The 13,270-nt window shown below is 41.5% G+C and overlaps 1 protein-coding gene across 1 annotated transcript; it reads right to left on the bottom strand.

Annotated features, from left to right (window-relative positions):
• Positions 1 to 603: 603 nt before the first annotated feature.
• Positions 604 to 12,701, bottom strand: LOC141910036 (putative G-protein coupled receptor 139). Its single transcript, XM_074800726.1, has 2 exons — positions 12,651 to 12,701; positions 604 to 1,901 (listed from the first exon to the last, which is right to left on the bottom strand). The coding sequence occupies exons 1-2, from the start codon at positions 12,675 to 12,677 to the stop codon at positions 729 to 731; spliced, it is 1,200 nt and encodes a 399-aa protein (XP_074656827.1). The 5' UTR covers positions 12,678 to 12,701; the 3' UTR covers positions 604 to 728.
• Positions 12,702 to 13,270: the final 569 nt, after the last annotated feature.

Genomic DNA, 13,270 nt, shown 5'->3' on the forward strand with positions numbered 1-13,270 from the left:
AGAAACGACGTGTTTCAATGATTTTGAGTTAACGGGGTGGATTAGTGGGACAGTCGTTTCTATCCCAAGTGTCTGCCGGGCAGAAATTTCGTGAACTAATAATTGAATGGATGAGAAATAATGTGCACCATCTGGTGAAATTTCCTGTGCACTTGAATCCGAATTTAGATTAGCAATGGATCAAAACCACGACTTCCGTGTCATCGTCCAGATCATTAAGAATCAGCAACAGCGTGCTGGTTTCGAACCTAGATTTATGCACTTTTCAGCATCTTCAGCCACGGCTCACCAGTATCAATAGACCGGACTCGAACATTGGACTTCCTTGGTAGTTCTATGCAGCAGGCGGAACATTATCAAGATATCTAATTGTCAAAACAATTCGAAAACCATAAAAAACCGTAATATTATTCCGAATATTAGAAATAATATGTTGATCTTTATTTCATATTTTATATAGATCTATTATTTTAATAACAAACATTTAACAACCCGCGTATTAATACAGTCATATATACAATACAACAATGGAATATTGCAGACGCGCGTGAAATAGATCCCGGTTAACCCGTTTAGAATATTAAACGAGGCCAACGATCTCGAATTCCCGGGTTAAACTTTGACGAGTTCCTGACCCATAAGTTGCTGCCCTGAAGTGAAAACAGCAATTCACTCCATTTTACAGTTCCAGTTATTTGATATGCAAATTAGGTCGATGACGTATTGCACTACACCCACGACTGCGGGCTCTGTGACGTCATCGATTTCGAAAGTCGATTGTCGGAATTGCGGTGGAACTTGTAGGTGAAAACTTTTTTCATTTCTTTGCGAAAAAAGGCACCGGTTATCGAGTAGAGGAAGAAATTTATGCAATAGTTCACGTAGAAAATCGGCCTGACGATCAGCAGAGCGCCACTGACGACACCGTACGGAACTAAACGTTCGGCTTTTTCCAGCAGTCGATCGTCCATGCCTCGGTTCTGTTCGCGACTGAAAAACCACTGGTAAAACCAAACGATGAAATACGGCAAATTCAAAGTCACGAAACACGTCGAAATGGACAGCAAAATAACGGTGAATTCGATTCGAATTTTGTTCTCCGTTTTGCACATGCCGTTCATGCGCTGCGATCGATTGCGCAGGAAAAGTTTGCGCACGATCAACATGTTCAACACGAGTATGGTCAACAACGGCACGAGCGTTATCAACAAACCGAAAATACTGTCCAAAATGAACGACAACAGTTGATATTCCCTGTTGCGCGTGCAGCGGAATGTATCCGGAAACACTTCGTAAACACCAGACAGCGCCGGCTTGTACGAGCCCAAAGCCATCGCGAACAGCACTATGGCACCGATGATCCGCCGCGCGCTTGATATGGTGCAGATTTTCCGTCGTTTCAGCGGATGGCAGACGCCGATGTAGCGTTCACAGGTGAACATCACCAACAACCAGACGGACAAAAAACGCGACACGTACGATAAGTATAGAAAAACATGACACACGCCGTTCACGTCAAAATACGGGATTCGAATCTCGCCGGGCAGCTCGGGCAATCCGCGTTTTACCCAATCGAACATAACCGACGTGACTAAAACGAGGATATCGGTCATAGATAAGGCCGCTAGGTAGTAACTGGCGCTTTGCTTGCGCATGTGTTTCGAGGTGAACACGTTTAAACTGATGCTGTTACCGATCAGTCCGATGATTATTATAATCGGCGTCAAGTAGGCGAAGAACATCGTTCCGAACGTATACACGAACGGCGTCACGTTCGATTCCGTTGTACAGTTTAGATACGTTCCGTTGTCGCTAGGTTGCGTTGTGTTCGGGTTTAGACCCTGCAGCAAAATGGCTATACATTTGGCTTGGTTACCAGTACCGCCAGCACTCGACTCGCCCTAAAAAATAAAGAAATGCAGATTTATTTCACATTTCTAAATGTTAATGACATTGTATTTTGAATGGAATCCCCGGTAGCGCATCTGTGGCAAGTGAGGATCCACCAGGTAGGCGACATCAACTACTATCATGGCAATAGAGGATTCCACTTGTGGCAAGTGAGGATCCACCAGATGCGCTAGTGTGCAGTAGGACATCGACTACTGCACTACTGCAGCAAAAGAGGATTCCATTTGCGTAAAGCGAGGATCCACCGAGTACGCCCGCCAGTAGCTTCATTTTAAAAAAGGAAATCGAATTTCGGATTAAAATCGACTTTAGACAAAAAAAAACTGGCCTTACTTTGACTTACTTACATTCATATGAACTTGCTTATATATTCATATGAATATGCTTATATATACCATATGAACAAAGCTCGACCATCCGGGATCCCATCCCCGGCGTTATTAGCTTTTAGGTCGTCAATCGATGGATCAGTTTTATTTTAAATGCCAAGAGTAAAACGATACATTCGTAGACCTATTCTTAGAGACACATTATCGGTAATGTAAAGGGAGGGAATATTACCGAGAAACCTTTCAAGAACCCCAAACAATCGCGCTGGAAACAAATCATAATGTCGACAAAAACCCAACCTACCGCACCGGAAAAAGATCAAATTGGTGTGTTCAGCACTTATCGGGGTTTTTTTATCATTCGACATCTACTTTCCCTGAAAAGCTATTCAGTCCGAAAAGATTACCTCTTTTTGTCGTGGTCAAGAGTCGTTAAGTCGAACTAAAATAAGCTTTTCGACTGGTCTTTAAGTTATAATACGTGATTGTGTATTACTGGCCGATGAGTCCTCGCTCTCTGCCTCTCTCATTCTCTTCGGTCGTGGATAATTGCGTGCATAAGCGAATGATTTCGTTAGAAAATCCGCGCCTAATTTATTAGATTATTACGGCGCTCTGTCTTGATTATTAGATTAAATACGTCGCGCGCGATGGTCGAGACTTTTTTCAAAAGCGGGCATTTTGTAATAACGAGATAGCTTCTTACTGAATCTAATTGTGATACGCCAGATTTGGCACCGGTCTGAACTAGGCCGCATCAACTCTTTGTTGGCAAGTGAGGATCCACCAGGTTCGTTAATGTGCTGTAGGTCATCAACTGTGGTAATAAAGATTCCCCTTGTGGCAAGTGGGGACCCACCAGGTGCGCTAGTGTGCAGTAGGACATTAACTGCTGCGCCAATAGATGCCTCCACATGTGGCAAGTGAGTATCCACTAGGTGCGCAGTAGATCTAGCTATCTACCACGCAAGAAAGATTTCCACCTGTTGCACGTATGAAGCGCAGCCATTGTAACCTCTACCATACTAGCACTTTCAAAATCACAATGAACGTGAAAATTAATGCGAATTTGGCAGCCCCATCGATCAAAGAAACAATCTCAAAGTTCTATTTTCTTCGTATTGCGCTGAATTTTGTAACCAATGATTTGGTATATTGTCTGCCTTTTTGCTATCCGTTTTTCCTGCTTACACGAAATCGGTTTTTTTCGGCGTTTTACTAGGACTATGGTAAAATATAAATCATATCGGTTTCTGCGCTTCGATACCCTCGCATTTCTGTGATAACTTGGCAATGTTCGTAATATGATAAGCGAGATTCCCTTGTCATGGTTTTCAAACGACTCATGATGTTCGTTCGCGCACTATTGTATATTAGTTTAGTTCCGCTTCCGTTTGTATTTTGTATCTGTCACGGATTTTCAATTTAGTAATGGTTTCCACGTGTACGTATTTGTCCTGTATTTGACCCTTGTCTAATGCGTTACATTCATTAACGCGGAATTGTCGTTAACCCACAGGATTTTTCATAATGTCGTTAACATTGACAACCTGGTTCGAAGAGGTTAGGCGCCGAACGCCCGACTGTTCCTGGTGTGAGCTGATAAAAAAATAACAAATCCCTTTTTCACAACGCGGATCTTCTGCCGGTTCAGTACTCTCGCGCCCCCTGGTGCGTCATTGTTGTCTGAAGGTCGGTGTAATTCGACGATACGGTTTTAAAGATCAATCTTAAGCTAACGATATCTTGGAATATTCTGATGAATCAACAGTTCGTGATTCTATTCAGAAGTCTATTCCCGAATGTCTAATTCTGTGATTTATCTGCCATTTTCAAGACTTATTTTCGACCCAATTGCCCAGCCGATTCAGCCAACAATTCTATTCTGTTTGATGATGGGTTGTCTAGAATTTTATCGAGTGAAATACATACACAAATGAATTGCAGCGGACTGGTATTTCTAGATGGTTCAGGTTCCTGAGATCCCCGCCGAGTGGATTGAGAAAAAAACTATGCCGGGTTCACTTAATCATCAATAAACTAGACGAAGAACTAGATTAAGGTAACACAGTTTCATCTGTGGCGCATTCACCCCATACCGCAACGTTTATCTTTATCTGAATGTTAAAATGATATTATTTTCACGATTCATAACATGCCGTATGCAACTGTACACGTTTTAAAAACTCAATCCAGTACGCAAAATATTTCCCAATTTTATTCGAAACAATTTGCAAGGTATGGCCCCGTTCGACAGTTCCGGGTTGAAATCTGATTCGTTGAATATTTGATAATGAATCAATTCTAACTAAAGAGTTGATTGTGGATCAGGTTGTTAGACCAGCAGCCGTGATAAATAGTTAAATATCTGAGTTCAGAAACTCAGATTTTCTTAAACTCTTCTTGAAAGAAAAAACTGAAAGGTTTCTGGGCGAGAAAGTGCATAGCTAAAAGGAACAAATTATACATTGATTTGATATCGTCGAATGAACCAAAAAGATCTCTGAAATTGTTTATAAAAGTAAATGGAAGTGATAAGAATGTTTTAAAAACTCATGAAAACCTGTCATGAAAGGTATCAACACGGAGAAATTAAGAATCAATTCAATTATCAAATTCGCAGCCTACCTTCATTTCCGGTCGCATCACCACAGCAAAAAATCTATTGATCTTATTTCGAATGATTAATTAATTCCTTTAGTTCATTAATTAGATATTCAAATTCGTTTTGATTAGATTTGTCCCGCGAGCGTTTTTGCGCACAGATAGAGAACACTTATAGAAATAGTCGACTAAATAGTCGAGCTAGCGAGCGCGAGGAGAGACGGAGGAGTGCTCCGACCCTGGGCACAGTAGCTGTTTAACTGCGCTGTAGCTCTTGAGGTTTCAGTGTACTCAACGATAGAGAGAGAGGTAGAGAGAGGGGGGTTTTTAACGAGAATTAATTCTGCCAGCGCTAGAGTTACATTTTTTGCGTCGGTATCGTTTCACCTGAAGTTCTTTGTCAATAAAAAACAATCCACCGTCGTCTGCATGAAGTATATACTGAAGTTGCCGCGGGTCTCTCGCTATCATTCTCCTGTCTTCCCCTCTCGCACACTCTATCTCTCCCTGTCCCCCCTTACCCCTCAAACTCCCTCTCTCACCTTTCCCTTCATCCCTCACCTTTTATACCGCCCTCTCTTCCTTCCATTCTTTCCCCCTCTCCCCCTCCCTTTCTATCTCCCACGTATTTACCATCTCTCCCAATTTTTTTCTGCGCCCCACTCCCTCCCTACGCGCTCATTCTTTAATATTGTAACAAAGGGAATATTAGATTTCAACTGAGATACGACACTAGCTGTCCGCATTTTCCCCCGGCAGTATAGAATATAGAATACGATAAAGCTCGACGAAGACGTCGGTATTAAATGTCATCTCATAAAAAATTAAGCTTCGGCTTCAAAACGGTCAAGTGCATCTCAATTGATCTATTTATAGGGATTGAGATTCCTCGTAAATGACATTTAGTCTACTATTTTGAGTATATAAATAGTCCATAGACGGAGCTTTTGTTTGGGCTCGCCGGGAAACGGTTTTGGATGGCTGAAAATGAGCTTTCTCAAAATAAACATCGAATCCGCTGCTGCCTGGATCCCGCGTCACTCCGACATTCAATATACGTTTTTGATTTAAGATGACGAAACTACTCGAAAGCAGACGCAGGCTGCAGGGGGTGCGCACCCTCCCCTTAAAAGTAAAGTTTCTTAATTCTTGAATCTTAGACAGTTGATGATGAACATCATTCTGACAACATTTCTAATAGAGTCGATACTATTTTCCTGTTATGATCTACAATGAGAATTCGTTCCACCATGTGGACGTATAAACTAGCCACGGTTCAACACACATAGACATAAATATGTGTTTCTATATAAATTAAGTGGCTCAGTACTTACGAGAAGTTAACCGATTCAAAGACAACCGACCCGCTGCTGTATTTCACAATTACGAGACAGACAGCAATGAAAGGAAGGTATTGCGCGAGCGAAAACAAATGAGCCGCAATGTTGGGGGAAGTGGTACAAGTTAATTGTCATCGTCTGCGCGATGGTTTCAGGTAAGAAACACTATGAGGGAAGCTATAAAATATACTGCCGGTAGACATTAACCAATCAACAGGCGATAACAATGTAACCAGTCGTCGTAATGACAAAAACAATCTAATTACGAAGAAGTAAACGGAATGAACCCCAGCACACAGCCTTGCCGCACGGCGCGCAGTTATCATATATTGCAGATTACTATCCGTCTAGAGAGAATGGGCCCGGAGATGAGAGCGTGTGAAAAATACGAAGAGGGAGTGGGTGGAGGGAGACACGGATGTGAGGAGAAAGAGGCGACTGAGGCTCTAAGGCTCAGCGTTCGAAGTCCAAACTTTAAAATGGCCTTAAATGTAGAGCTATCACACTGATGCATCTTTTTGGTTCATTGAAGTGGAGATGCAAAACATAGCGAATGGGCGTTGAGCAGGGAGAACTAGGGAGCGCGAGGAGAGTGGGAGAAAGAGTGGGAAGAGAGGATGTAAGAGGAAAAGGCGAGTGCCTAGATGGGAGTGAAATTAAATTTGAAAGATATGAGGAGTACGTAGATGAGAGAGATGAGAAGGGTGAGGTAAGTTTTGTTCTCAATGCTTGTTCCGGTGTTCTCTCGATATGTCACCAGGTGAAGAGAGACGAAGGAAGGTAAACTGTAACAATGGTGCGGTTATGCAGATACAGCAGCAGGGGTGTGTTCCCAGGGGAATGATGAATGTTATACCGTCTGTCACTGCAGCTGTGGTTACATGTATATATATAATTACGTCTGCGGACACGTCTAGATCCACAATCGATATTACCGTCGTGACCGTTAGGGTTTGAATTTATGGATCCGGTTGCGCAGACGTTGTTGTGCGGCGGCCACAGAAAAAAACGCCAACCTTCGAAAAAATGTCTTGAGAAAACTCTCACGTGCTCCACCCTAAAAGTGTCAGCAAAAAACCTGGACCAACATTTTTAGCGCATTGTGTCTTGAAACATTTTCTTTCGTTCTCAAGGATCCTCACATAGGATTCAATGCTCTCAAATACTATTCAGAGTAAAAACTAGAGTGATGGACATCTTAAATTCTAGGAAGAATGATTTAGGCTTGCTGCATTATTTCTCTATTGGGGCTAATGTATAAATATATATGTTAAAAAAAAAAAAATCCGGTTATTTAAAACTTTTTCAGACTTAAAAAACTGATCTTCTGTTGTTTTTGCTTGAAAGTGGATCTTTTGAGTTGGCTGTTGAATTGTATCTCTAGCTATGGGTGCAAATGAAGATATTATGTTGTTTAAAAAAGCTCGATTCTAACAGCTCTCCACATTGATATTTGCTGTTTTGTTTCGGTCTGGAAGTGAATTAAGAAATTTTGGAAAAGTGCCATTTTGCAAATATTGTTATATCCTAAGCCCTGCAGTGTATACAAAATTCTTGTCAAATCAAACTGTTTTGTCGAATTGGATCGTGAGTTTCAAGGCCGATTAGTTCACTTCCAATGATTCTTTCCCATCACAAGTTCCACAACTGCGCCGCCCAATAATTATGAACTTCAAGTAGAGCTAATTTGAATATGATTGATTTAACTGATACCATCCGCGGCACCAATCAACACCCACCTTTTAATCGTGATCTAACATCGTTAGGTTTTAGGCTATATAATTTTCTGGTGATATCGTTTATATATGGATGTCATTAGTTTTACCCGTATAAGCCTATGCCGCTAAAAACGATTGACAAATCAAAAGCTCGCCCCGCCCCTCTCCCCCTGTCTATCAATCATTTACTTTGAAGTGTCAAACGCATCTTATTCGACCTTAAAGGTTGTTTTTTTTCTGTCTCTAATTAGCTCCGGATAAACCATAAAGACTATAAACGCAACTCGAATCTAAAAAAAACCGTGTGTACTTTCATGATTTTCTTTTCTACTCTCGGCTCCATAATGACGACGCAATAAACCAGCCTCAGTAATTTCGCGTCTTCTTAGAAACTGCTACCGGTGCGATCCTCTTGACTTTGATGAATTTAGATTCGCTGCCAGAAACGGCTCGGGATTAAGAAGAAGTCAGACGTATACTCGAATCGTCTGCCTTCCAGTTAAAAAGAATGTAGCTGATTTAGAAGAACGCACAGTATGCGAGATGATGTTGTTGCGTAAGGGAAAAAAAATTCCGGTGTCCAAATGTCTGGCCGTACAGTAGCGCCACCTAGTGAGTAGCCTGTATATGGCTGGTGATAGGCCTACCTTATAGGGGAAGAAATAAGCCTTGGTCATAGAAGTAAAAAACCTTCTTAGGCCAACTTGGGTTTTACAGCGCGCTATTGGTTTTGCAGTCGATCGTAGTTTAGACAGACTATGCGAGACCAACGAACAGCGGAAATTATTTCATTAACTGAAGTTTTTGTCGGCGCGTTCAGCGAACTACCCAGAAATTATTGGAATTCTTCAGAAGAAAGAAGAAAGGATAGACATGGCCGAAATCGTCTCTATAACGCGATCAGGGAAAAAGTCATGTTGAATTGAAAATAGCCCCAATAAAAGAGTAAATATCTTATCGACGTTTCTTTCAGACCCAGAAGAGATGGCTACCTATTTCTATGATCACCAAATGAAAGTTGATTGATACTTCTCCATTTAAGAGGGCTGATTCAAAAACCATCATTTAATTCAAATAGTGGTGATTAAGACATACTGTCTTTTTGCTGAAATTATTTATAGATTTATAGAGGCAGCCATTTTTTCAAGATAGTCGCAAAACGATTGTTTCTTGATGATGTCATAAGGGATGTTCGTTGTTGGAAGTGGTGCACTTGACAATAATGTCGTTAAAACAACGTATCAAACGAAAATATTTTTCCAAATGAAAAAAAAAAGATGATCTACATCTCAATGCCAACAATAGGCGAAGAAGAAGTTCGCGCGCTTGTCGTCTTGGAAACGGCGGAAGTAAAACGATACTTTGCGGGGTGCGCGAACTATCCAAAGAAAAAAACCTTACACGCATGAAATAAACCCTGCGTCGTAGAGGTCATTTTCCATCGTTGGATGCTCGATGTCGGGTTTTTATCATGAAATTGTTTCTTTCTTTCCCCCACGCCGCGCTGATGGGAGAGTTCAGTTCTACCTCAAGGGGGATATGCAACGACTCGTTTGAATAATGTATATATATCCGCGGGAACGATCCAACGTTTTCTATTGTGATCTCTACCGAGTAAACGGCCGCGGCAGTAAAATGTCACTGCGATGAGAAACAATGGGGCGACGTCGATGGTAAGCCCCTAGGGATAAACCGAGCGTGTACACCGATGACGTAAATATAAGGTCGTACTATTTTATTCGCGTAATGATATCAACTCTAGAAATGATGAGTTATAATCGGCGCTTGTCGACCGCGGGCTAGGCTCGCGGACGTCGAACGATCAGACGAACCGCCAGGAGGTGCTGAGTGAATATCGTTTAACGCGCCGAGCCACGTGAGCACGTGACAACCACCGTATATCCATTGCAACAAACATAATTTGTTGTCCGCGCAAAAATTAACCTTTCTGATAGGCAGGTGAAATCCGAATTACTCCTTTTTAAATATTTCTTCGAGCTGGGAACTATTCCACGCTATACTGGACTTGAACCAAAGAAATTGGCATTTTAGCCCCCTACCCCGAACCCCCTAAAGTCGGTCGATTGTAATTCGTCAATCCTCGCCGCCAGCACCATCACTTTAATCCACATATCCTGTGATTGGAATCCTCGGTCGGGTAATGATCGCCTTTCGTTCGAGCTACCTACCATCGTAAACCGCGCTCACCGCCGTAAAAAATCCGGTCACTAAATCCTTTGAGTGAAATGTCACCGTATATGTCAATTTTAAAACTTAGTCACGTGTCATTTGACCGTTAACGTTAACGGGTCCCGGATGTCGAACCGGATGCAGACGGTAACTAGCGTCTAACAAGGCGATTGACATAATCTCCACAATCGGCCGTCTCGGAGCGGAAATTCAATGGAATGTAACCGCACAGGCGCAGGTATCTGCGGGATCGATTCTTTTGTTGGAAAAAAAAAACGTTAGGGGATTTAGGGAATAGATGGTTTTCGTGCGTGCGCAGTAAAACAAGCTCGCCACATGGGACCCGTCAACGTAGACTTTAAGGAACTAGAAAAAAAGTTTATTGATGAAAATGACGGAATTTATCTGAGCCGGCACAACCCCTGGGATGTCTGGACATTTTGTGCGGAATGAATCTCAAATCTAACTAACTTTGTTGACAAGATATCTGGGGCCAGTTGCTCAAAAGTTGGTTAAAGATAACTGGCGGATAAATACCATAGCAACAATGATATTTCAATTGTCACTATGTCAACTATCCACTGGTTATCTGTAACCAACTTTTGAGCAACTAGCCCCTGATTGTTGAATTGCCCTACATGTAACACGGAAATAAGCGTCCGTCCCTGAGAGGCATGTCATCATTTTTATATCAAAATATTTTGGTTTTTACTTCAAGGTTTTGTGGTTCAAAAATTCTCAAGCGTCTACTCAGAAACACTGCATTTCATTTGCATGAATTTCAGGTCGAGTTTATGAACATGCTTTTGATTTCGCTTTTGGATGAGACGTTCTCGAAAAAGATAGCTGTTGCTTTGAACCACCTTGTGACATCACTCACGTATCCATACCCTCCCAGGCGATTTATAACAATCTACTGATTCCCCTTGAAATTGTGACGACTATTCAATCATGAAAGGTAACGTTGCGCGCCCTTCTTGGATAACATATTGTATACGCTTTAGTCTCCCTCCATGTACCATAGAAATGATTGGAGTGTAAATAAGGTCCTTATCCTTATCCTAAAATGAAATTCATGAACTCTGTTTGCAATCTAAAAAAATAATCCAACAATATTAGGTCAATTCAGAAAAAATAGGCTTAGATGTATATGTAGATCCTTGCAACAGTGAATGATGTATGTGTATTGTCCATAACTTTGCTATAAAAAGGTTTATATTTATTTATATTTTCTGTTTTTTTTTTGGTTGTAAATATCGTTATAGTCTCCCACCATATTCGGTTGGAGTGTAGATAAATTCGTAATTCACGTTCCAAATTCCTAACTAGATGACCTACCCATATGAACCCCTCTCTGATTCTGTCCTCAAATATATAATCTTCTCCCTCTCTTTCTCTGACTTCCCCGGCCTGTCTCTCTCTCTCGCACTCCTCTCCCCGCTCTCTCGCTCTCTCTCTCTTTCTCTCTTTCTCTCTCTAACTCTGTTTTCCTTTCTCGATATAAAGTGTCTCCTCTCGCGGCCGATTGTTTAACGACCGTGAAATTATCGTCGGAGATGAGACTGTCAGCTCTCATCAATATCTCAAAAAGCCGGTTTGATATATCAATAGAACGAATGAGATCAATATCACACGGTTCACGCGTTATTCGATATATTACATACGCGAAACATTCGTTAGCCGCTTGACCACTGGATCACGTGACCTGCGGTGTTAGTCAATCTAATGCGTAATCACGTGATCTCAGAAGTGGCGCTCAACGATCGTCACGTGGTGGTGCAATTAGCATCACGTTACCTGGCAGTAAGTGGTGAAATCGCATGTACCACTAGTTGTAAATTTGTGGTCACCGCTGGCCAGTAAAAGTAGTTTTTCTACCGCAAGTGATCGATTTCGGATCTACAACATTATCCAGTAGTCAATATAAGATTATCGCTTAACGCGGCCACTCAATCTCCTTGACCAGTGGTCAATGAGATATACAATGAGCATGTCACCGATACGTGTTTTTGTCATAATGCTATTGGCCTTTTCGATTTTAGTAAATATAACGTAGTGAAGCCGTGTTAACCAGGGGAGGGTGCAGAAAAACTCTGTTAGTGCTCTAACCGTGGCTAGTAAACTGTGGTTAGGCGTGAATAGGTGCAGGAAAACGCTGTAAGCTAACCGCAGATAAGCCACTAACCGAGTTTTCCTGCAGCCACCTCTCGGGTCGAATCAGTAAACCGTAGAGGCTAATCACTTTAGGGGATAACTAGTTTTTAAAATATAAGCTTATGAAGCTACTTATACATGGAAGTTTCATCGGGTAAATTCAAAATTGGAGTAAAATCAATCATGATAACTCCAAGATTCAACACTAGCCATCATTTAACCGATGAAGTGTATTATGAAGTGTAACATGTATTAGTAGCGAAAGCTCTTAAACTAGTTAACCCATAACGTACTATCTGTCTATCTAGGTTTGAGGTAGTAAAAATACAGTTAGTTACAATGCTTGTGCATAAAAACAGCCACGATGTTTTGTCAAACTATTACATCAAGGCAATATACCTTACCCAGTTAGCTTTGCCGAATGCCTCCATGATTCGTCGAGTTAGTTCGGTATCGTTTGCTGAACCGTCGTCGGTATCTTTTTTGTCATTGAACTGGAAATCTTTGAATATGTCCCAATCGTCCATCAAATCCATCTGAAAAAAAATCAAATGACGCTACGTGAGAATTTCAACTAGAGATTAAAAAACAACGGGTATGGAAAGCAAGGCGATCCCGATAACGATACAGCGGCAAGTGAGGACCAAACAGGAGTGCTAGCGTGCAGTAAGACATCAACTACAGAAAAACTACAAAAATCTATCAGAACCTTCAAAAACAAAATGACCATCATAGAAATTACACGAAATATATTGTCCGGTAACAATTCTACCGTTGGCTTTAAATGATTTTACAGACCTCTTCTCCTTTCTGCCTTTTCGTCGATGACATTTTGTCCATTGCAAACATGAACGAATTTCCTCGGAGAGCGATACAGATTCGAGTTGCCCTGAAGCCTGTTTGATTTATAAACTGCTAAATTTTCAACAGACGGCGGGAAGTAGTATTTACAAACACATCTAAAATCACCCCCAGCAGCGTATTGTGGATAAACATTTCAGGTGCTAATAAAAGCTACGGATGT

The sequence above is a fragment of the Tubulanus polymorphus genome, chromosome 8 (assembly GCF_964204645.1).
Source record: "Tubulanus polymorphus chromosome 8, tnTubPoly1.2, whole genome shotgun sequence".
Lineage (NCBI taxonomy): Eukaryota > Metazoa > Nemertea > Palaeonemertea > Tubulaniformes > Tubulanidae > Tubulanus > Tubulanus polymorphus.